The following is a 24,544-nucleotide window of genomic DNA, read 5'->3' as shown; positions in this document are numbered from 1 at the left end:
CAGGCACAAAAGACTAAATATTGCAAAATCCCACTTACGTGAAGTATCTGCAACAGACAGATTTTGTAGGCACAGGTAATGCAAAAAAATAAGGGGGGATGATTATTATTTAACCGGTACAACAAAGTTTTGTTTGGAATGATAAAGAAGCTTTGAAAATGGATTATAGTGTTGGTTCCACAACATTGTTAATGTGCTGAATGTCACTGAACTGGTTCATAACAATGGCTACAATGAGAAAAGTGAAGTACTGATACAGGCTGCAACGCTTATGAAATCTGGAAATAAAAAAAGCTGGTCATCAAAAACACACAACGCAGGAATCTATATAAAATGTTTAGGAACAATTGCAGAGAGATGCAAAGTGGATTAGCAATTGCTGAAGATCAAAAGCTAAGTGAAAATCAGAGGTCTTCTAGTACAAGGGGCTTTTTGTGGGGGAGGTGGTGATTAACAATCTGAGAAGAGACAGTGGTGACAGCTGCACAAACATTTTTTAGAAGCTTACATTGACTTGAAAGGCTAGAGAAACTGATCTTCTGCCCACCGATTTCCTCATTAAACACCCACACATCCAGGAGCCAAGAACTCCACAACATGTCCCATGTGGATGAGTGACCCAAGTAACAGTCACCTGCTGCCTCTGGGAACACACATTAGCTAGAAGCTGGCACCCACCAGGAGTGGTGGGGGGGTGCCAGCCAGCATATGGCAATTGTCCCCTTGAATAACAATTTAAAGATGACTACAAATACTGCCTCTATATTATTCTGTGTATGATTTACACAGACACTCTTTTCAGAGGGAAAGAGATTAACTAATACAAGAACAGCAGGCATAAACTGTAATTTCTTAAGACAGCCTGGACATGTAGGCATCCTGGCCAAAATTCTGCTCATCCACAATTTTATCTTTTTATAAATAATTCTGGATCATGCACTAGTTCATAAATTCGTATGGCTTATTTTTTTTTTCTCAAACCACAGACCAGACATACAACAGATTTTGGAGGAGTGTACATAGTGATATGGCTTATAACAGGTAACATTAATTAAAACAAGGTGCATTTCACCAATTATTAGTGTTACTCCAATCTACCACACAGAGCCTTAACAGGATGCTCTTCTCTCTCACATTCTCCCCACCCTTGTTCCCACCCCATCTCACCACTCTCAGGCAGTGCGAAGTCACAGATAACCTGGACCCAGCACCGTGGCCTAAGTCCTCCCAGCATCAGATCAGCGCTTTACCGGCTGTTGTGGTCATTTGGGGAGTGAATCATCCGACAGAAAATCTCCCTCTCTGTCTCTCCTTCTGTGTATCTGGCTTTGCAATAAATAAATATTTTAAAAAATAAGCTATATCACACTTAAAAAGAAAAATGAAAACTAAGGCGTTAGCCCTCTCAATCATTCTTAAGGCATATATCAGTTACCCCATGTGCTTTATCTTCACATATAGACTTTACAATGTACCACAGAACACAGAATTGAAGCTTTTAAGGCAACTCAAGAAAGGACAGGTTTTTAAGATGAATTTTAGCACAGTCACTTTTTGGTTTAATGGATGAATCATCCTTATTTATTCACCTTAACTGCTGACTTCACCACACAGAGCAGTATACATCACTGTCAAATATACTGACTCTTACAATCAATCCAATTAGATAATTAATACTACTTGCATGAATCACCTTCTCCATATAAATTATGGCGAGTGTACAAGTAGTAAATAACTGCTGACAGTACTAATTGATTTTTATTACTTATTTTCTATATAATTCTATATAAGTGCTTTGCAGAGACCGGCATCATGGGATAGCAGATTATACCTCTACCAGTGGCTCCATGATACCCTATGAGTGCTGGTTCATGTCACAGCTACTCCACTTCTGATCCAGCTCCTTGCTTATGGCCTGGTAAAGCAGCAAAGGATGGCCCAAGTTCCTGCGCCCTGCATCCACGAGTCCCAGAAAAAGCTACAAGCTCCTACCTCCAGAGCAAGTCTGCTCCAGCCACCACAGTGATCTGCAGAATGAACTAATGGGTGGAAGACCTTTTTGCCTCTCCTTCTCTCTTTCAAATGAGTGTGTATGTGTGTATTTTTTAAAATAAAAAAATGAGAGGAGAGCTGTGCAAGGCTTTAGGAATAAAGCAGTAACAATACTAATCCTGCTTTGAGCCTAGCCTGTGTTTTTAATTCTAAATTAAACAAAATCTCTAGCATAACTCAGCTGTTGCATACATATACAGTTGACCCAATTTTGTATAAATTACAATACTGTTATCAAAGTCATGCATTTCATACGTGTCCTGTGGACAGTGTTGTAGCATAGTCTAGTGGGTGCTGTATCCCCATATGAGCAGTGCCTACATCCCACATGAGCACCTGTTCACACACCAGCTGCTCCACTTGCAATCCAGCTCCCTGCTAATGTGCCTGGAAAAGCAGTAGAGGATGGCCCAAGTGTTCTGGGCCCCTGCACCCACGAGGGAGATGAGAAAGAAGCTCCCAGCTACACCCTGGCCCAGCCCCAGCCCTTGAACCATTTGAAACAGCAGATAAATTATCTCTCTCACTCAATCTGTAACTTGTGATCTTCAAATAAATAAAATAAAATCTTGAAGAAAGCCATTACCTTAACTTCAGCTTTTGTAAATTTTAATAGAACTAAAAGCTCTATCAACTCATATATTTAAAGAAAGAAACACATGAAAAATCACCATGTAAAACTTTTCATAGGTATCAAATCAGTTATGATTCAATATCAGATGTTCATATCTACAATTATGTATAAATAGGAAGATCTCTCAACACAGAACAATTTTTCTATGTTAAAAAATCACAAATGTTACACAAAAAGTAAAGGTATCTTTATATCACATTTTGCCTATCCAGTTTTTATTTTTTAATTGGAAAGGCAGATATACAGAGGAGAGATACAGAGAAAGAGGAAGATCTTCAGTCCAATGGTTCACTTCCCAAGCAGCTGCAACAGCTAGAGCTGAGCCAATCCGAAGCCAGCAGCCAAGAGCTCTTCCAGGTCTCCCACACAGGTGCAGGGTCCCAAGGCTTTGGGCTGTCCCAGGCCACAAGCAGGGAGCTGGATGGGAAGCGGGGCCACCAGGATTAGAACCGGTGACCATATGGAATCCCGGTGTGTGCAAGGAGAGGACTTCAACCACTAGGCTATCGCTCCAGGCCCCACCTATCCAGTTCTTAAGGAATATGTGACTGAAGTACCAAAATGACATTATTTTATCAAAATCTACTGTTTTATTCTAATGGTGTATTTCATTTTTTAAAAAAAATTTATTTTACTTGAAAGAGTTACAAGAGAGACAGATACAAGAGAGTTACAAGATGAGAGGGATCTTTCATCCACTGGTTCACTCCACAAACAGCTACAATGGCCAGGGCCGGCCAGTCCAAAGCCAGGTGCTTTTTCCAGTTCTCCCAGGTGGGTACAGGGGCCCAAGGACTTGCGACACTCTCTTCTACTTTCCCAGACGCATAAGCAGGGAGCTGGACTGGAAGTGGGGCAGCCAGGACTCAAACACGCACTTATACGGGTTGGCAGCACTGTAAGGGGAAGATCAGCTTACTCCCCAGGTGTATCACATTGTTTTGAATTATGGTTTAAGTTTAAGAATTATGGTTCAACTAAACAAACAAAGAATAACAGGCCTCTGGAAAATCATGTATCCCAAAGACATCTCCTAACCCAGAAGCTCTTTCACAATGTGACTCTGTCACTTACTGTCAAGAGGTGCCATCTATAGTAGCAAGAACCAGAACAGAATGTGGGACAGGCTAGGCTGGGCTAGTCTGTGGTACCATCAGCATGAGCTGGAGCTAGGGGCAGGCCAGGTGGAGCTAGGTGGAGCCAGGTGCAGCACCCACTTATCAATGCTGAGGTGAGGCAGGCCATGCCAGACTGGGTTGCAGCACCTACCAGCACAATAACTCCAGGGAAAGAAAGACAAGGCCGTTAGGTGGGCTGTCGGGGCTCCCCTGCTGGACCACTGCTCCCACTAGAGTGTGAGAGCAGGGGTCTTCGGGTGGGACCAGATTGGGCAGGGCTACAAAACCCACTGGCTGGCATATGAGCTGGTTTAGGGGGAAGAGTCAGGTGGGGCTGAAAATATTTATTGCTACATGTAGAAGCCAGACTAAGTGCAGGCTTTTGAGGCTGTGCTGCAGCATAAGCTGTCAAGTGCTGGGACTGGACAAGTCTTTCAGGCTAGACTACAGAATCACCTGAAAAGTGCAAGATCCAGGACTGGAAGTGCACCTAGCAGGGAAACTTGGGTCCCTTCTGATGGGCTACAGCTCCCACTGGTGAGCACAAGAACCAGGGCTGCAGCAGGACTGGTTACACAGGTGGTTGCACCTGCAGGCACTGTGAGCTGGATGATGGGGCTGGTCACAATGGTGTGTACAAAAGCCAAATCAAATGTGGGTGTGATGGACTACAGCAGTCTGCTACACATACCAGCACGTGCAGGAACCGGGGCTGGAAGCAGGCTTGGTTGGGGTGATTGGGATCACTGACTAAACTGTAGCTCTCCCAGAAGTGTGGGAGGATCAAGTGTGTGGTGTACAGGGTTAGGCTGATCCACAGCATCCATGGTTTGCACATTAAGATGGGGCTGGGGACAAAACTGACTGAACGGCTGCAACCACCTGTGTGTGCATGTGTTCTGATGTGGCTGCTGGACCCTGCACTGGCTGGCACTGGCTGGCACTGGCTGGCAAACACCTCAGGCAAGGTTTCTTTGAGAACCCATCCCCTTTCCACCAAATGGACTACTGGACTCAAAATTCCAACCAAGAGGAAAATCATTGGATCTGTGGTCTGAATGTGAAGCGCATGTGCCAGAATGGGCCTCCTTGGTTGCTACAACTTGTGCAGTGGACGGCAGGCACAAATGCACCATGGGGGACAGACAGCTCATTGAGACCTGCAGAGGACATCTGCTACCACGCCAGAGGATGGAAAACAGAAAAAATTGGACAGCAAGAGTCTAGGTGAGTGGAGACTCTAATATCGAATCCACTTAAGCAATACCCTCAGAACATGCTCTACATCAGAGACCCTAACGTGACACTGAGTGGCTGTCTCACATCCCTGGGCACTGATGCAGTTGGGCTGCTGGGAGTGGCCCTCTCCCCTTCACTCCCCCACTTCTCCCAGACACAGGGAGAAAAAAATAAAAGTAATTGTCTCATCCACTTTCCCCCATTCCTCAATCCTTCCCACCCTGATTGGTGGCCCACATGGGCATGTATCCTTCTCAAGTATGTAAAACTATGTAAAGAACATCAAAAATAAATCTACTATATTAAAAAAAATTGCCTTTCCAGTTAAATAATTTCTAAGTCATGTCCAAGTCTTTTTAGTCACACTAGACATATTTAACATTTGTCTCCTGAAGTGTGTTGTTTGTACTTATAATATTGGTTGTCTGTGTTTTAAATATATGATTATATAGCATATATTAGTTTAGTAAAAGGGAACATTCCTCTTGGAAATAAATTTTTTCTACAAAAAAAAAGTGCCACCTAGGGGCCTGTACTGTTGTGTCATGGGAAATGTTAGCCTTTGCAGTGCCAGCATCCCTTAAGGGACCAGTTTGAGTCAGGCTGATGTACTTCTGATCCAGATCCCTGCTTAAAGTGCCTGGAAGGACAGCAGAAGATGGCCCGAGTCCTTGGTTCCTCTACCCATGTGAGAGATCCCTAGGAAGCTCCTGGATCCTGGTTTCCATCTGGTCCAGTTCTGGCCCTTGTGCCCATTTGGGAAGTGAACCAGCAGAAGGAAGACCTCTCATATTCAGCTCCCACTAATGGCCTGGGAAAGCAGCACAGGACAGCCTAAGTGCTTGGGCCCCTTCATCGGTGTGGGAGACCCAGAAGCTCCTGGCCCAATTACAGTCATTGTAACCATTAGGGGATTGAAACAACAAAAGGAAGCTCTCCCTCTCTGCAACTATTTATAAAAAAGAAGTGGCATCTAATGACCCTCTCTTTGTATCTTGGCTGACCTCAGTGACTTTTTTCACCAAAAGAATGTATAATTCTTTTGACACCAGTTTATAAGGCGGCTTGTGGAATGCACCTGGATCTCTTGGAACATTGGGTACCCTGGGAATCTAGCCAACTCTTCTACAAGCAACTCAAGCCAAAGACAGAGGTCTCCCTTAAGTGGTTCAATTAACAGCTCTAGCTGACATCCCAGCAATCCTGCTAGCCATACTAAGCATCCATCCATCCATCCCAGCCAAGCCTCCAGATTCCTCCAGCTCAGCAATTGAGATTCTATGAGAAACCCACGCCCCAAGCCAGGACTACTCAGCTATTAATTCACATAACCACAAGATAACAAAATATGGATGAAAACACTAAGTTTTCAGAAGGTTTCTTAAGTAAGAGATAACTAGAACTGCCTCTAACAAAATGTACACATGACAGCTGTTAGCTTTGAATAATACCAACTACATTATTTTAACTGTTAGGTCTTACCAACTTTTTTTTCTTGCAAATGAAATTTAACCATAATGTGTGCAAAAATAAATCAGCTTCAAATTTATAAGCTCAAATTAGAAAAAAAAAATCAGGCTTACAAAGTCCATCTATTAATCTGGTCTCTGGATCACTTTTCAGAAGCACCCTGCTCTCTTTCTCTCTGACACTCCAATCCCTCGGGTCCTATTCTCTCCAGCACTTTCCTACCTGCAGTTCTTACTATATCCCTTACATATGCTTCAGGTCATAGCTTAAATATCTCTTGAACTGAGAAATTTAGTCCCGGGTTCCCCCACATCAAGGTAAGCCTGGTAGTGGGCACCTGGAATGTTAGCTTTCCACCTGAATGTGGCAATTCATAATCATATTGTCAGCAGTGAGCATTAGTGTGGAGTACCTACTTGTGCTAGACATGATGCTAAGAACCTCAGAGCAGACAGTTCTTCACCACTACCAGTTAAAGCTTTGGCTCTTACCATCTCCACTCTGTGTTTTCCCTTCCTCCCTCCCTCCCTCCCTGTGTCTGCTCTCACACGCCTGTGTGCTCTCTCTCCCTCTCAAACTTAACAGCTTAAGGGTTTCAGAAGGCAACGCATATCCTTTCCATTTATCCTTAGCCATGACCTCTGACATAATGAAGGTTCTCAAAATCTGAGAGAATGAAATAACTTACCAATTACTGTCGTTCTCTAGTGACACAAGTGAAAACTTTCACTCTAACTGGTCCCAAAATAGGCAATGCTAAATGCTCAATAAAAAGACATCGAGATAAGTATGAAAAACACTACTTTCTAGTGTACAATTAGTATTTAAAATAATTAATTTTCCTTACAGAGCTCTATACAGTACCAACTTCTACATAACTTGCACTGTCTCTAAGACTGGACATCTCAGGCTTTATAAAACATGAAAAGTCACTTATTTCAAGTTTGCATCATCTCTACATCTCATCTGAAAAGTACTTCACTATCACAAAACTCACAGGTTGACCCGCCACATGAAGGCTTTACACTTGAAAGGAATATAGTATTACCACTGAAAAAGAAGTAAAATTCGAATTCCTGCATCGTTAACAAAGTTAATCTGATTTTTAGGTCAATTAACTTTTTCCTAATAAAAATAAATTAGACCAATACGATGCCTATGAGGTTAACATTGAAGGCATACATAGCGCCCGGCACAGTGGCGCAAGTGGTTGGGGTCCTCGCCTTGCACGCCCAGGATCCCATATGGGCGCCGGTTCTAATCCTGGCGACCTCGCTTCCCTTCCAGCTCCCTGCCTGTGGCCCGGGAGGGCAGTCGAGGACAGCCCAAAGCTTTGGGACCCTGCACCTGCATGGGAGACCCAGAAGAGGCTCCTGGCTTCGGATCGGCATAGCATCAGCCGTTGCGCTCACTTGGGGAGTGAATCATCGGACGGAAGAACTTCCTCTCTGTCTCTCCTCTCTGTATATCCGCCTTTCCAATAAAAAAAAAATAATAAAAATAAATCTTAAAAAAAAAAAGAAAAAGAAAACATACATAAAGAAATGTGGTGGAGGGCCCGGTGCAATAGCGTAGTGGTTAAGGTCCTCACCTTGAATGCGCCGGGATACCACATGGCCGCCAGTTCTAATCCCAGCAGCCCCGCTTCCCATTCAGCTCCCTGCTTGTGGCCTGGGAAAGGACGGCTTTCAGCTTTGGGACCCTGGACCAGTGTAGGAGACCCGGAAGAACTCCTGACTCCTGGCTTCAGATTGGCTCAGCTCCAGCCGTTGCGGCCGTTTGGGGAGTGAACCATTGGATGGAAGATCTTCCTCTCTGTCTCTCCTCCTCTCTATATATTACCTTTCCAAGGAAAATAAATAAATCTTTTTTTAAAAATGTGGTGAAACATGTTCCTATCCGTTCTCCCCATTCATATTGGTGAAAAAAAAAAATGTGTCCCCTCTCGCACATCTGCAGTCCTAAGCAAAAAAATAAATAAATGAATAAAAATAAAAAATCTTGCTATAGCTAACAGATTACCTGGGCACCACTGTCTAGACTGTCTAGATTCCCCCATGTACACTGCCCTCATTAAACTCCTGCGTCCCAGCTTTAGCCTGGCCTAGCCCAAGCAGTTGCAGCCATCTTGGGAGTAAACTGCAGACTGAAGATTCTCCCTCTTACTCTAATTCTGCATTTCAAATAAATAAAACAACCCCCCATCACCACCAAAAAGAAAACAAAACGCAAACTGTTACCATCATTCTGAAAGTTCTGTTGATTTTTAAACAGAGAGGTCTCAGTCCATCATATGACTAAGCCAGTCAAGCATTCCTCACTACTTACTCATACACTGGAATTGCACACTAAAAATCATGTGAATATCTTGAGGACTGTCAAAAACTTCCAAAATATTTTTTAAAAGTTTAAGGCTCAGAAAGTCAAACAATTCAAGCATTTTTTTAAAAGCAACTTAGCATCTATTTGCAGAAATCAGGGTTACATCTATTTGGTTTCCTGAGATACAATTACTAAAAATTAAGTTTTATCCACTATTAAAGGGTACTAAATATTCCACATGTCTCCAAAAAATTGTGTTAAATGAGTAAATGATTTGTAAACTTCTCTAGCACTGCTAGGCATTAAAAGAATACATTATTAAGACTGGTAGGCTAGATTAAGGAATTGTGTAATAGCAGAAGCAGAATAGTGGCAATAATGTTTACTATATATGGTTGGGGGAAATTTTATTCACATTTGTGTAAAGGAACAAAGGAAAGATGGGAAGAAAAGGAAATTGATTAGCTACAGGGAAGAGGTGGACTTGTCATGTTCAATTTAATCTGAACACATGCTATTTTTAAAGGACACAGTTTAAATAAACAAACATACATGAAAATATATAGTTTATATGTGTGATTTAAACAATCGCAAAAAATTTTAAAAACAGGAACCATGAAGACTTTTTCACAAAGTTAGTAGCCTGCTTCTGGATCACTGTTCTGACCAAAAAACTTCATTAATAACGGCACCTTTCTCTCTTAAAACCTGTAAACATTCTTTCAACTAAGACAATTCTAAGATGGCTTCAGGGGAAAAAAAAAAGGGTGGGGAGACTAAAACTACAAGAATTACTATACTGTGTCTACGCACTAAATAATGCATCCCATTCACACAAATATTCTAAGATTAATTTCATAAAAACTAAAAAGAAGCAGAATAACTATCCATTGTATACACCGGAGATTGAATCTGTGGATTTCAGAAACCCTGTCTATCTCCTTGCCTCTATTCTTATGTCTTTCAGTCTTCCTCCTGTCTCTCAAGAGAAATAAGTTATCAATCTTAAGTCAAGAAAAAAAATCTAAAAATCATTTCTGCTATGTGAACATGAAAACAAAGTTGATCTTCACGCCCTCATTACACATCACGCAGAATTTCAGACAGGTTACAAATATTATTTTTTAACTAGAAAAATATAGGCAATTTCTAATAAAGTATCTCTTAAGGAGATACTTTACAACTGGAATGTTTAGATAATGTTTTACCTCCAAAGCACAGAGATGGAGCTGGGTTGATATTCAATTTTCAAAAAATACTCACAAAATGTGACTTTAATCCAATGTGGGCAGAGTTGCACCCACCCATTTAACCATGTTACTTTACACATTAATTAATCTCCTGGTCACAAAAATTCTCCTTCAAAGAATACACTACTTCTATCCTTATGTGGTAAAAGTGGAAAAGGCCCACAAAGGTTAATTCAGTCAATGTGACAAATCACAGGCAGGATTTGAACCTAGACAGTCCAGAGTCCATACTTTAAACCAGTAAATTACTGCTTTCTTCCACACAACAAAAACACATCAATTTTTCTTTCTACAAATGTCAGACATGAATTACTAAAATACAGAATAAAGCAATTAGAAGGGCTTTGATAAAACACTCTAAGAAGTCAGAAGACCATGTCACTGTCAATAATAGGAATAAGAAAGGGCTCCGCGATAGACATTTTATATAAATCAAATCTGAAAAGATACAAGGCACAGATTAGGAAAAGAGAAAAACTCCACATTGAAACAGAATCAGGGCCCAGCACGATAGCCTAGTGGCTAAAGTCCTCGCCTTGCATGCACCAGGATCCCATATGGTCACCGGTTCTAATCCCAGTGGCCCTGTTTCCCATCCAGCTCCCTGCTTGTGGCCTGGGACAGCAGCTGAAGATGACCCAAAGCCTTGGGAGGGACCCTGCACCTGTGTGGGAGACCTGGAAGAGCTCCTGGCTCCTGGCTTCAGATTGGCTCAGCTCCAGCCATTGCGGCCCCTTGGGAAGTGAACCATCAAGACTGAAGATCTTCCTCTCTGTCTCTCCTCCTCTCTGTATATCCACCTTTCCAATAAAAATAAATAAATCTTAAAAAAAAGAGAAAGAAACAGAATCAAAAGGCATTTAACTAAGAAAGAAAAGCACAGGGAAGTCAAACAATTGAGTTAAAATCAACAGCGCACCAGAGAGAAAACAGGATCTAAGAGTTTGGATCCAGTAGAGTAGCAGAAGAGTAACATGAATACAGTCATAAAATGGCAACTGAGTATAAGAAAGGGATAGACAGGGCTCAGCATGGTGGCTCAGTGCCTAAATCCTTGCCTTGCATGTGCCAGGATCCCATAAAGGCACAGGGTCAAGTCCCAGTTGCTCCATGTCCCTTCCAACTCCCTGTTTGTGGCCTAGGAAAGCAGCAGATGACCCCAAAGCCTTGGGACCCTGTGCCCACGAGGGAGACCAGGAGGAACCTCCCGGCTTCTGGCCACTGCGGCCACTTAGGGAGTGAACCACTGGACAAAAATCAATGGAAAAGATAGCAAGCATGGTTATCAACATCAATGGAAAAGTTAAATTCCAAAAGGAAAAAAATACAAGGGTAAATTTTTAAGCAGGCATGTTATCCTAACTAGTTATAAGGAATAACCAAAATGGGACAACCCTTCAAGCCATTTCAATAAAAATCCTTCTAAATTAATTGGACTATGCTTTACTTAATACCTCTCGTTTATAAATAAAGATGGACAGAAGTTTTTGAAACTTGGAATACTCACCCAGTGCGAGATTGACCAACTTTATCACAAATGTCCAAAATGAGTCCCCAGTCCTCAGCAGTATTCATCTCACTGGTTGCTTTTTCTGCAAATTAAGAAAGAATTGCAGGAACATTATCCTTAACTCTTTAAAAGATATATAATTACATTCAAAATGCACCAAATTGTATCATAACCAAGCCATAATGACAAATCAGATAAATAAGATTTTCAGGTTCCATCTTAAAAGGGAGGAGGATTTTTCCATCACAATTAATTTCTTCATTAGCACCTTTTTTCACTTGCCATAAATATTGTGATCTTTATTATAAAAAATGCTATATACAGGAATATTCCATTTGTTAATAGAGATTAAAGTAGGAAGTATTTGTTTTACTTGCCAGTGAAAGAATATGGGCTATAATGCTCTCCCCATGAACTGCTTAAGAGTTCTTTAAAAACACACAGAGGCCAGCACTGTGGCACAGAGAATAAAGCTACTGCCTGTGGTGCTTGCACCATATACAGGCGCCAGTTGGAGTCCAGACTAATCCAATTTTAATCACTCTTCTTGTTAATGCGCCTTTCTCAGGTCCTAGCAGTTAAGAGTCCTCACCTTGCACACCTGGGACCCATTTGCTCTAATCCCAGCAGCCCTGCTTCCCATTCAGCTCTCTACTTGCAGCCTGCAAAAGCAGTCCAAGAAAGCCCAAGGCCTTGGGACTCTGCGCCCCTGTGGGAGACCTGGAGGCGGCTCTGGGCTCCTTGCTTTGGATCAACTCAGCTACAGCCGCTGCGACCACTTGGGAAGTGAATCAGCTGACAGAAGATCTGTCTCTGTCTCTTCTCCTCTCTGTATATCTGACTTTCCAATAAAAACAAACAAGTCTTTAAAGTAAAAAAAAATAAGGCAATACTCAAAAAACAATTTATATATGAGGAAAGCAAGAAAGGAATATCATATACTGATGTTAAGAAAACTTGCTGAAGGGCCAGCGTGTTTGACAAAATTGAACTGTCAGAAATTGTAAGAGATGGTAGCACAAGGCCTGACAAAGAACCAAAAGCTAGGAGGAATGAATAGAAACCATGAATAGATCTCTACTCTGCCTTCCTACCCACTCCTAGCATCAGCTGGCAGAAGTTGACACGGGGCTAATTCTGTCAAGTCAAACCACAGAACTACCTGGAAAGTGCACAATCCAGGAGTGGGAGAGGCCTGGGAAGGAAATAGTGGGCTCCTCCCTCTTTGGTTACCACTTCCACGGGAGGGCATGAAAACAAGGACAGGGGTTGGGGTGGCTAAACAGACACCCAACAGCATCTGTGTGGGCTGCATAGTGGAGCTGGTTAGAGGGAACAAAGCTTTAATACACACTGACATGTATGAGAGCCAAATGGAATGTGGGGCAGACTGGACCAGTCTGCTGCACATACTGATAAGCACGGGAACCAGGGTAGGGGGAGAGCCTGGTGAAGGTTATTGTGGATCGTTCCAACTAGGCTGCAGCTCCCACTGGTTTATGTGAGGGCAGAGTGTGTGCTGGTCACAACACCCATTGGTTCCAGTGGAAATCGGGGCTGAAAACAGAACTGACCCAGCAATTGCAATCACCAGCTGATCCGGGCGATGGACTGCGCAGGGCCCTGTACTTGCTAGTACATACAAGATTCTGGTCAGAGAACACCTCAGACAAAGTTTCTTTGGAGACCTCCCCAATCAAAATGCTGGACTCAGAACCCTAACCAAGAAAAGACAGAAGACAGACAAGTCAATCAACCATCTCAGCTATATGTTGGCAGCGAAATACGGGGCAAACAGAGACTCTATGATGGACCATGTCAACCAGTGGATTCTTCAAAGACCTTATCACGCTTGGAGTGGCAAGACTGGCAGCGATTCATAATTGGTGAACTATCAGAACCACTTGAGCAAGAATTTAGGAGCATGTCCTACATCAGAGACCTGGGGAGGGTGGGAAATTGGGTGGGCCTTCTCTCTTAATACCCCGCTTTAAACATGAAGGAAGCAATATGGAAATAATAGTCTTACCCACTTTCCTATAGCCCTTGTACCTTTTCACCCTAATTAACTATGTAAAGAGTGTCAAAAATATAATACAAATAAATAAGCAAATAAATAAAAGGTACTAACAACTATTTCTCCCCCATTGCAGCAGAAGAGCAAAGGATTATGAAAGTTAAGCAAAGGTTTTCTAGAACTGCCAACATCAACAGAATGTACACAAAAAATAATGCAACAGGCATCCCTGCTTCCAGACAAAAAACTGATTCCCAAAGAAACTGTTGGACAAGTGTAGACAATGGGATGCTGGGCTGTCTTGACACTGTCTGTACCAGCAATGTTGGGGTGCACTTAAATAAGAGACTGATGGAATTGTAATTCTTTATGAAGGATTATACCACTGTATTAAAATGGGGAAAATCTGTTAGGGGTGGGAGTTTGGGGAGAAATCCCAGTCTATATTAAATTGTAACACATAATTCAAAAATTCAAAATAAAAATATATATAAAAGAAAAAGAAAAGGATAAGAGGAAAAAAAGAAAAAACAAATAAAGGAAGTGCTTTTAGTTTGAACCCAGCATGTAGAGTCTGTAATTCAGCACTCCATCCCAACAAATAAAAGACCAAACACACTGAAAAGTTACTGACTCTTCTGAAATCCAAGAGTTCAGAGCAAACCACTGATCCCAAAATCAGAGTCAGAAACAGAATCACAATTTGCCACAAGCAGAAGGTACCACAAGAACCAAGCCATTGGAAACCTAAACTTTGACAAATTAATGGAGGCTCAATTAAAGGACAAGTGCATGAGTTAAAAACTCCAGAAGGACCAACCCGCAGGGGAACCCCATTCGTTTCAGTTTTGTTGCCAAGTTCTTTCAAGTACTCACAATGAACATATGAGAAAAGTCCCTCCTGTTGCTGGTTAGGGGCAGGAAGAAAGAAAAGATATTGAAATACATGAGAGCACTATGTTCTTAACAAGGCCTAACTAAATCTGGTTATCAAAGGCAAGGGGGAGCTTCAGTCTCCTTTAGCTTTCTACCTAACAAGACAGAAATATGCAGCTCTGGCATACTCTAGCCATCCTGTTCCATCTCAGCATGTAAACACTGAGAAGCATTAGTGAGGTTCGCAGACCAAAGGTACTGCCTCATTATAAGATTCAGATACAACCCCAGGGCTGTAATGGGCTTCTCTTCCCATCACACATTCCCATCATGATTTAAAGATTATTACAGGACATCAGCCATAACCCTTTACAATGCACAGGTAAGAAATCACCTCCCCTTTCCAATGCAAAAATAAAAATAAAATCATGAAGGGAGCATTTAGAGAGCTTTTCAAGACAGAGTTGGGAGGTCATTAAAAATGCGACTTACACGTGACTAAGGCTGTTATCTGGAATGTGAACTTCTGGTCACCTTCACCTTCATTCAAGTATCTGGATTGACCAAGTTACTACACTGTGCCCAGACTCAAAATAAATACTAAGTGAATTCTTATTGTATAGACATTTCCGTATCATTTATATTTTCTTTTTTTATCTCACAGTCCCTACCATGCAGCCCATCTCCTTTTTGAACTCTTAATAAATTTTCCACAAAGAAATTGTTACTGCCTTGCAATAAAGCATCACTTGCGTATATAAGCTGTAACTTCTTGTACCTCCTTCAGACCACTCAATACAGGGCTATCTAAATCTGTGTCCCCCAAATTGCAATTCCCAAGGTGCAGATAAAGATCTTTTGCACTTTCAAAGCTTGAATTGATGCACAATACCCCTATGTTGGTAAGATCATTTATTTGCAGTAAGTACTAAAATCTGGATATATAGTTAACAAAGTGGAATGAGCCAAACAGTCTTTGCTAAGGTCTATCTGAAGTGGCTTACCATATAAACAAAGGGAAAACAAAACTAAACAAAATAGCGGCACACAGAGACCTAAATAAAATAAAGTGCCACAGAAAGAATTTAAGGGCCCAGCATGATAGTCTAATGGCTAAATTTTTACCTTACAACCCTGGGATGCCATATATGTGCCAGTTCCTGACATGGCTGCTCCACTTTTCTTCCAGTGCCCGGTTTGTGGCCCGGGAAGGTAGTCAAGGACAGCCCAAGCCTTGGGACCCTGCACCTACAGGGGAGACCCAGAAGAAGCTCCTGGTTTCAGAACAGCTCAGCTCTGGCCAATGTGGCCACTTGGGGAGTGAACTAGCACATGGAAGATCTTACTCTCTGTCTCTCCTTCTATGTGTAAATCTGCCATTCCAACAAACAAATCTTTTTTTAAAAAAAGAATGTTAAGCTCAAAGCAAATTGAAAGCAAGGGAAAAGGTTTGAAAGAAGAGAATTACAAAAGCTTCAATATGGTTTAGAAACTTTAGTTGAAAATAGTTAACTCTTGTTTCTACTCAAGTGCTGGCTGAAATTCAGATTTTTATAAAGGCTAGAATAATAAGAATCACACTACAACCTAATATACAAGATGAGGTAATTTGACAGATCCAAGGAAACCAGAATCAAGAGTTTAAACCAAAGAAATAATGTAATCCAACTGGACTTTTTGAGGAAACTGCCAATATGCAATAATGGCTTGGAAGAGGATGAAGAAGAAAGCATAAGGAGAAACTAACACAACCCTGGTAATTAAATAATTATTGAAGTAGCGAATATGGAAATGCTATTCAATTTTGTTCTGGAAGTGAGAAGATTATGCTAAGGCAACTGATTCAAATTTTCCTGTTCCCAGCATGGTAGCCTAGCTACTTAAGTCCTCATCTTGCATATGCCGGGATCCATATGGCCGCTGGTTCGTGTCCCAGCTGTTCCACTTTCCATCCAGCTCCCTACTTGTGGCCTGGGAAAGCAGTGGAGGATGGCCCAAAGCCTGTCCCGTGTGAGAGACTTGGAAGAAGTTCCTGGTTCCTGGCTCCGGATCAGCACAGCACCAACTGTTGCGCTCACTTGGGGAGTGAATCACTGGATGGAAGATCTTCTCTCTGTCTCTCCTCATCTCTGTATATCTGACTTTGTAATAAAAATGAATAAATCTTTAACAATAAATAAATATAAATAGTATCTAGTTCAATGATTTTGAAGCTTCACTTTGAAATGCTGAAACCTTTTCAATGCATTCTAATTACACAAAGCCTTGGCATACTTCTGATGTCAGATACTAACAGACTTCACAAGTTGTGGGCACCGTTCTCTACAAGTATCCTCTCACTTCAAACACCAGGCACAAGCTCTGGGATTCTTAGGTCATGCCAAGCACTTCTGATCAACTGGTTGTTACAAATTAGGGTCCCCATCGCTGCCTCAGATTTAAAATTCACCACACTTCTCACAGGACTGAGAAGCACTGTACTTAACAGTGTTATCATCATTAAAAGGCAAAGGGCAAGATCACCCAACAAAACGATCCCAAACAGCAAAGTCTCTGTGTCCCAGAGCCCTGCAACACAGGTCCTCAACTCTAAAGCCAAAGACTGAGTCATCTTCAGCATTATCTTGCAAACATTTATTTTATCTTAGAAAGGAAACTCAGTTACAACTTTGATCTGATACCACATTTTAATAATTTATCATTCTCATTGACTGACAGCCAAGCAGGTTCTCTAAAAACACACATATCTGTAGACTTTTTCCTAAAAAGTCAACCCATCCTTCTCTCTCGTTCCTTCAAGTGACAGAGAGAGGGAGGGAGAAAAGAGAGGAATAAAGAGAGATCGTCCATCCACTAGTTCACTTTCCAAAGGGCTGCACTAGCCAGGCCTGGGCCAGGCTAAAGCCAAGAGCCAGGAACTCCATCCTGGCCACCCACTTGGATGGCAAAGGCCATCTCGTGCAGTCTTCCAGTTGCCTTAGCAGGAAGCTGGACTGGATCTGAATAGCCAGGTCTTGAAACAGCACACACTTTTTTAAAAAAATAAAACACATTTAAATCTTAAGATCTATCATTCTATTTAAAAACATGAGAGCCCCCAGCTGTAGGCAACTGCCTAGGTTGCATTGTACCTAGGCAAGTGTTACACTGCTGGGACAAAAACAGCGAATAGCTGGCAGGCATTCTGAACCTGGTTAATGCCAAATTTGAGTTAACTATACCAATATGCTAGCATAATTTCTATTCTTTTTTTTTTTTTAAGATATATGTGGGGCAGATGCCAGCACGCCAGCAGACAGGGTCTGGGAACTCACACGTTGAGTGTGCATGAGCCCTGGACAGGCAGGCAGAACTCCAGGCTGGCATGGAACACCACTGGAGGACCAGGCTTGGAGATCTGCATGCTTGTGGGCATGGGGGACTGTGGATTGCTTAAGAACAGGGTCTGGAGATGCATGGGCAGAAGGACCATTGAGAGAGAACATAACTGGTAAGGAATGACCACTGAAGGACTTCCATCAGTCAGGCTACTGCACCTGCAGATAAATAAGTGGGCTGAGATCAGGTGGTTTAGAAGAGGGCACCCGGAGCACCTTTGGGGCCAAACCAATACACCTGCCCATGTAGGAAACCTGAGCTGGGTTTGTGGGTAACAACTATCATGTACCGGCATACACGAAAGCCACTGGCTGAGGGTCCTCCCTGGCAGGGCTCAACCACAGTAGCCACCAGTGAGTGTCAGGGCAGGGGGTGGACCATGTGGAACTTGGCCATGATACTAACCAGCTCACAAGAGAACTGGGTCTCGAAAGCAGATTGTGTAGGGGATTAGGGCTCATCCCTGTGGAACTACCATACTAACTGGTTTGCTCAGGAGCTAGGGATGGTGACAGGCTGAATTAGGCATGACAAGGGAACTCACCAACACTCATGGGTACTGTGGTTGGGAACAGGCTGAGCCAATCCAGGCCGTAGCACACACAAGCACACCCAAGAACTGGGTGTGGGGCGGACTGTGTCGCAAAACCCATCAGCACACACAAGGGCCAACACTGGGGAGAATATATCAGAAGGAGAGGGACAGAAGGACTGGGTAAGGCCAAATCATTATACACTAGCATGTGCAGGATTCAGGCCATGCCGGACTAGACCACTATCACACCAACCGGTCTGCATGAAAGCCAGGTATGGGGACAAGCTGGCCAGGGCTAGGCTGCAGCATCCACCAGCAAGAGTTAGGACTAGGAGCGGGCCAGGCCAGGTCAGGCCAGGTTGCAGTATCTGATGGCAAAGGCCAAGGTGGGTAATGGGTTATGCCGGGCTGAGTCAGAGCAACTACCAGCATGCATAAGATCTGCGGCAGGAAACAGGCCTGGTTAGAGAACTAAGAGCTGCGATTCTCATTAATGAGCACAAGAGCTAGAATGGGGACAGCAATCTGGGCTGGACATGGCTGCAGCATCCTCAACATGGGTGTGGACCGGGTCTGGGAAGTGCAGGTTGGGCTAGGTTCCAGCTCTTACTGGTGCTAGTGAGAGCCAAAGTGGGTGTAGGATAGGTTGGGCTAAGTCGCTACATACACTGAACCATATGAATAGTGGGGTCCAGGAGTGGACCAGGTGTGGCTGGGCTGTAGTGCACAACAGTGAGAGCCAGAATGGGTGTGGGCTCGTCAAACAAGGCCACTGTTCAGTCCAGGACAGAGAGCAGAGTAAGTCTGGGTCAAGGACCCACCAGTGTGCATAATGTCTGCCACTGGGAGGAAACATGACACAGCAGCTTGCAAACTCCTGTGTCAAGACACAGTTCCTGCAGGTAAGCACAAGAACCAAGGCTGGGAGCAGCCCAGATCAGGCCAGGTTACAGTTACAGTACCTGCCTGCATGTGTGGGTCAGTTCTGGGGACAGACCAGGCTGGATCAGTTCATAACACCCACTGGCAGATCTGAGAACCAGGACGAGGTATAGGCCAGGCATGGTTGGACTGCAACACCAGCCAGTTCACATTAGGTCAGTTGTTCTCATCCATTTTCCCCATTCCTTGAACCTTCCAATCCTATTCAGTGGTCCACATGGCAGGCATCCCTCTCAACTATGTTTACATCGCTATGTGTCTGACTCAATCGAGTATACATAAAATCAGAACAGCAGTCATTTCAGACTGTAAAAATTTGCTCACCATTTAATACACATGATCAACAAGATCAACGGCACACATATAGGGCCCGGCAGCATGGCCTAGCAGCTAAAGTCCTCGCCTTGAACGCCCCAGGATCCCATATGGGCGCCGGTTCTAATCCCGGTAGCTCCATTTCCCATCCAGCTCCTTGCTTGTGGCTTGAGAAAGCAGTCGAGGACAACCCAAAGCTTTGGGACCCTGCACCCGTGTGGGATACCTGGAAGAAGTTCCTGGCTCCTGACTTCGGATCGGCATAGCATCAACCGTAGCAGTTACTTGGGGAATGAATCATCGGATGGAAAATCTTCCTCTCTGTCTCTCCTCCTCTCTGTATATCTGACTTTCCAATAAATAAATAAATAAATAGTTTAAAAAGAGCACACATATAAAAGCACAAAAATAAAAGCTACTAAAATACAGTAGCAATTTAACATGATTTTGTGAGCAGCAAAGACAGTCAAAAGTGTTTCCTAAGAAAAATCATGGGTTTGTGGAAAAGGAGAAAGACAAAAATGAAAAGACTTCAGTCTAATCTAAAGAACTTCAAACTTCACAAGGATCTCAGTACTACCCTCAGATGATCTATACAGGAATACTCAAAAAGAACACACTGAGAAACCTGCCCAATAGAACCAGAAAAATTAGATATATGCAGTTTTACTTTAATTTCAAAGGAGATCTCAAAACTTGCTTTGAATTTCAATAAGCAGGTACTTATTTTCTCAAAACAGGCCTGTCAAAAATCAAGGGAGAAAGGCTAATGAGCTAACGGTCAATCCCACTGAAGCTTGGGCAAAGGACTGTCACTTAGTCCATCCGGAGCTGTAACAGCTCTTCACAAACACCGGTGCAGCACACAAGCCTCCAACAATAACCCTGTCCCATCTTTTGTTGTGATTATGAGCTTTAATTTCTCAAAAATACTTCATCTTATGCCCTTACCCTTTTAGCTACAGGAAGCTATATCTACAAGGAAAGGCAATCCTAAACATTGCTAAACAGAAAAGGTTACAAAAGAACAGCATGAAAGCATGTCAATGTGCATAAAATAAAAATCAGAATCTAGGGCCTGGCACAGTAGCCTAATGGCTAAAGTTCTTGCCTTGCAAGGCGAGTCACTCTCTCTTCAGCGGTATTAGAAAAGGAGCTGAAATGTGTGCACCGCTTATTGTACACCAGCTGCTGGTCTAAGTACTGCACGTAAATTATCTCCCCAACTCAACTCCAACGCGGACTAGTGAGAAGGCTGTCAGTTCAGGGGATCTGCACTTGCAATGCACACTGGTCAAACCAAGTAAGGAGAGAGGGGACAGCACAGTGGCATAGTGGGTTAAGTTTTCATCTTGTTCCTGGCATCCCACATGGGCACCAGCTGGAGTCCCAATTACTCCGCTTCTAATCCAGCTCCCTGCTAATGTGCCTGGGAAAACAACAAAGGATAGCCCAAATCCTTGGGCCCCTGCACCCATCTGGGAAACCTGGAAGAGGTTCCAGACTCTTGGCTTCAGACTGGGTCCAGCTCTGACTGTTGCAATCATTTGGGGAGTGAACCAGCAGATGGGAGATCTGTCTCTCCTCTTCCTGTAAATCTGCCTTTCAAATAAAAATGAAATCTTAAAGAGAAAGAGAGGAAAGGGGGTGAAAAATTCCTTTAGCAAAGGAAGTAAAGGCTAGGATGAAGAGGTTAAGAGCCAAATTACACACCACAGCAAGTTTATATTACTGTGAAAGCTATAGAGTCACCAAAATATTTTAATCAGAAGAGCCATATGATTACATTTACATTTGAAAAATATTGCTGTTAGCCACCTGGAAAATGATGGGTAGCCAAGTAGTTAAAGACTGTTGCAACAATCTATACAAAAAAGTGCTGACAGTTGCATGAAAACAAACAATTCAAGAACTATTAGGAAGACAATGGAATCTTCTGAATGTGTCTGGCACATAATAGGTAATGTGTGCTACTTATAATGTAAAGAGCTACAACTACAGAAATCAAAAACTGCTCTCATGATCTTCATCTTTGTGATTAAAATGAAGTATGAAGCTATCAAAACAGAGAAAAAGCAGAAGGGATGAAAGTTTCAACAGTTTTGAACATGATGAATTATTTAAAGCATATTGAACTCCAGTTAAAAGTTAAAACTACCATGTGTATACAAGTTGTCCTTATAGCAACAGCAATTCTACAAATAGTTTTATCTCTATTTACAAAGTTGAAGAGGGAACCTCTCCCCACAGGTTTCTGTTTTGTACACTTGCTAGGGCTTCCAAGCCCTCCCGCTCCAATAATATTCTAAAAACTGGATAAAACTGGAAAAAAAAAGTCACAGGCCCAACTTAACACAGGCAAGGTGTGTCCACTCAATCATTTTAGGAGAATGAAGTGACATTAATATTTGTGGAGATTAATCTGGTTCTGACTTATAACACTCGAATGAATAAGCATGACTAAACATGTCCAATGTTAAGATACGCTAAAGTCTCTATCTGAGTAGGAATGCAAATGTACCCAGAAAACAAAGACAGGCTACTTGCCACAGGCAGAGGAACAACTCAAAGACGCTGCTTGGGTTTCAAGTCACATATTTAGAAAATTTAAAACTTATCAAATCATGAATAAAGAATGAAAAACACACTGGGTTCTTCTGACTTTTTTCCTAATATTTAAATAGCAGATCACCAAACTGAAATATAAGACTAACAGGGAAAACCATCAATAATTCATTAGTCAATAAATACTTAGAATGCTTACAATCCACCAGGCACTCTCCCTAAAAGAAAGCATAGAAATTAAAAGTTCTCATCCACGCAGAGTTTGCACTCCACACAAAGGATACCAATCAATCAAAGGAATGTTCAGTAGTCAAGTGCTAGAGATAGAAATGGAAGGGGCAAGTCAGATACTGGGGAGTATAATCACCTCAAAACGCAGGAAAGAACCCACGTGTGCCTGCAGATAAAGAATTTACAGTTTCTCTTAAGGCGAAATGGGAAACTACTGGAGGGGCTATGAGCAGAGTAAGTGACATTATCTGACATCTTTTCAAGTTCACTGGTCTTGGGATAGGCGTTGTGGCATAGCCTTCTAAACCTTTATCTGTGACACCAGCCACGACCCAGGCCAGCTCAAAACGCAGCTAGTCCACTTCCAATCCAGCGCCCTGCTAACGTGCCTGGGAAGATACCAAGAGTTCAGGTGCGCACATTAGGGATCCGCACTAATCTGGCTTCAGACTGGACTGGCTTCAACTGTTGCAGCCATTTGGGGAGCAAAGAGCAGATGCAAGACCTCTAACTTTCATATGAATATCCATAAAAAAAGTTTTTAATCTTATGCATTTGCCCTAAAGACGTAGTAAACTATAAAATTACTTGAGATCACTAACCAGGTATTGTTCACTGAGTAACAGTCTGGTAAGCAATATGTGCCAAGAGTTTATTAGATACAATTTTCCAATTCGTTATTAGTATCATCAGTGATATATATCTAAAGTTCCATCCAACACTAAAACCCAGGACAATACATTTAAGCCACAACAACAACAAAGTGGCATTAACTGCCTATGACATAAAACCACTGTAGTAGGCTCCCTTCACACAGTATTTTATTCATTTACAGAATAGAAGGATGTCTCTTCACAATTTTCAAGATAACTGTGAGCTAGGAAATTCTAGAGATAGGACTGAATGGCTTCCAAGCCCTCCAGCTCCAAAAATATTCTCTACAAATGGGGGGGGGGGGGCTAAATTTCAATAATCTTTTGTGTGCCAAAGGGATTACTAAGAACGTTCAAATCATCCCCAAATTCTTTCCTTAAAGCTCAATTTCCCACCATTACTAACTACCTTCGGGACAGGGCGTGCTTGGGTAAGCACACACAAAAATCAATCCTGCTGAATCGATGCAACCAATACCTACACTAACAATTCAGAAAGCAAAATAAAAATGACTATTTCCAACCCCTTTCCTGACTCAATGGCCTCCTGCACACTTCCTGAAGTGCAGAGACCTAGTCAAACCAAAGCATGCCAGAGACTCGGGTCCTGGATTCGGCACCTCTCCATGGCTCCCAGCACAGTGGACAGGCCAGCCCTGACCAGTCAGGGGATGAGCCAGCGGCGGGCGCCTCCCAGCCTCCTCCGGGGGACACCCGGGCCCGTGGCTGCCCCTCCGGGCTGCTCCCTCCAGGCCCCGGACACCCGCACGCAGCTCCTCCGACACCCAGCCCTCGCTCCAGGCCCATTTCACAGACTCGCTCCTTTCCAAGGGAACGTGCCGAGCCCCGAACCTTCTCCCGGCTCCCACGGGGAACGCGCCTCGGGAAAGCGGACGAGCGTGGCCGCGGCCCCGGGGGAAGAGTCCTGAAAGGACGCCCCGGGCGGCCACGGGGGCTCCCCGTCCTGGCCGGGGAAGGGGCACGGACCTGCATGGGCTCCCCAACACTCACCAACATCCTGGTCGAAGGGATTGGTAGCAAAGAGCGGCATCTTCCACTAACGTGCCAGGGGTCCGCAGGGACTCCTCCTCGATACCACAGGAGGCAGGGGCGCGACGCAGGCAAGAAGCCGCTTCGGGCCAGAAGAGTGGCGGACACGGACTCCGGCGCGTCCGCGGTAGCAAAGAGCGTACCCACCACCCCCAGCAACCGCGGCGGCGGCTGAGGAGCAGGGGAGGTCCTCGCGCGCAGCCAGCCGGGAAACTAGGCGACCTGCGTGATGCCTGACCCGAACCGACTCACAAACACCGCCTTCAGCCCAAGTCTAAGTAAGAGTCATCTCTTCTCGCTTCCTCTTTGGATTCATTAGAAAGGGGACTAGGATGAGGGCCTCCGTTTTCGGATTTTTTTCCCTTGACTGGGAATCTCCGGAGGATT

The 24,544-nt window shown here is 43.3% G+C and overlaps 1 protein-coding gene across 1 annotated transcript in view; it reads right to left on the bottom strand.

The window, feature by feature from the left end:
• Positions 1 to 24,297, bottom strand: part of STAM (signal transducing adaptor molecule) — a 53,938-nt gene extending 29,641 nt beyond the window's left edge. Inside the window, exons 1-2 of the mRNA XM_040967806.1 lie at positions 24,119 to 24,297; positions 11,593 to 11,677 (exon numbers count right to left, since the gene is read on the bottom strand). Of these exons, the coding sequence (XP_040823740.1) occupies positions 11,593 to 11,677; positions 24,119 to 24,158 (125 nt within the window). The 5' untranslated portion in view covers positions 24,159 to 24,297. The remainder of the gene's footprint in view (positions 1 to 11,592; positions 11,678 to 24,118) is intronic.
• Between the last annotated feature and the right edge of the window lie 247 nt (positions 24,298 to 24,544).

Source organism: Ochotona curzoniae, unplaced genomic scaffold, assembly GCF_017591425.1.
Source record: "Ochotona curzoniae isolate NIBS_2020 unplaced genomic scaffold, NIBS_Ocur_1.0 scaffold_4683, whole genome shotgun sequence".
Taxonomy (NCBI): Eukaryota; Metazoa; Chordata; class Mammalia; order Lagomorpha; family Ochotonidae; genus Ochotona; species Ochotona curzoniae.
Note: the sequence above shows the minus strand (reverse complement) of the source record. Positions and strands in the feature narration are given on the sequence as shown.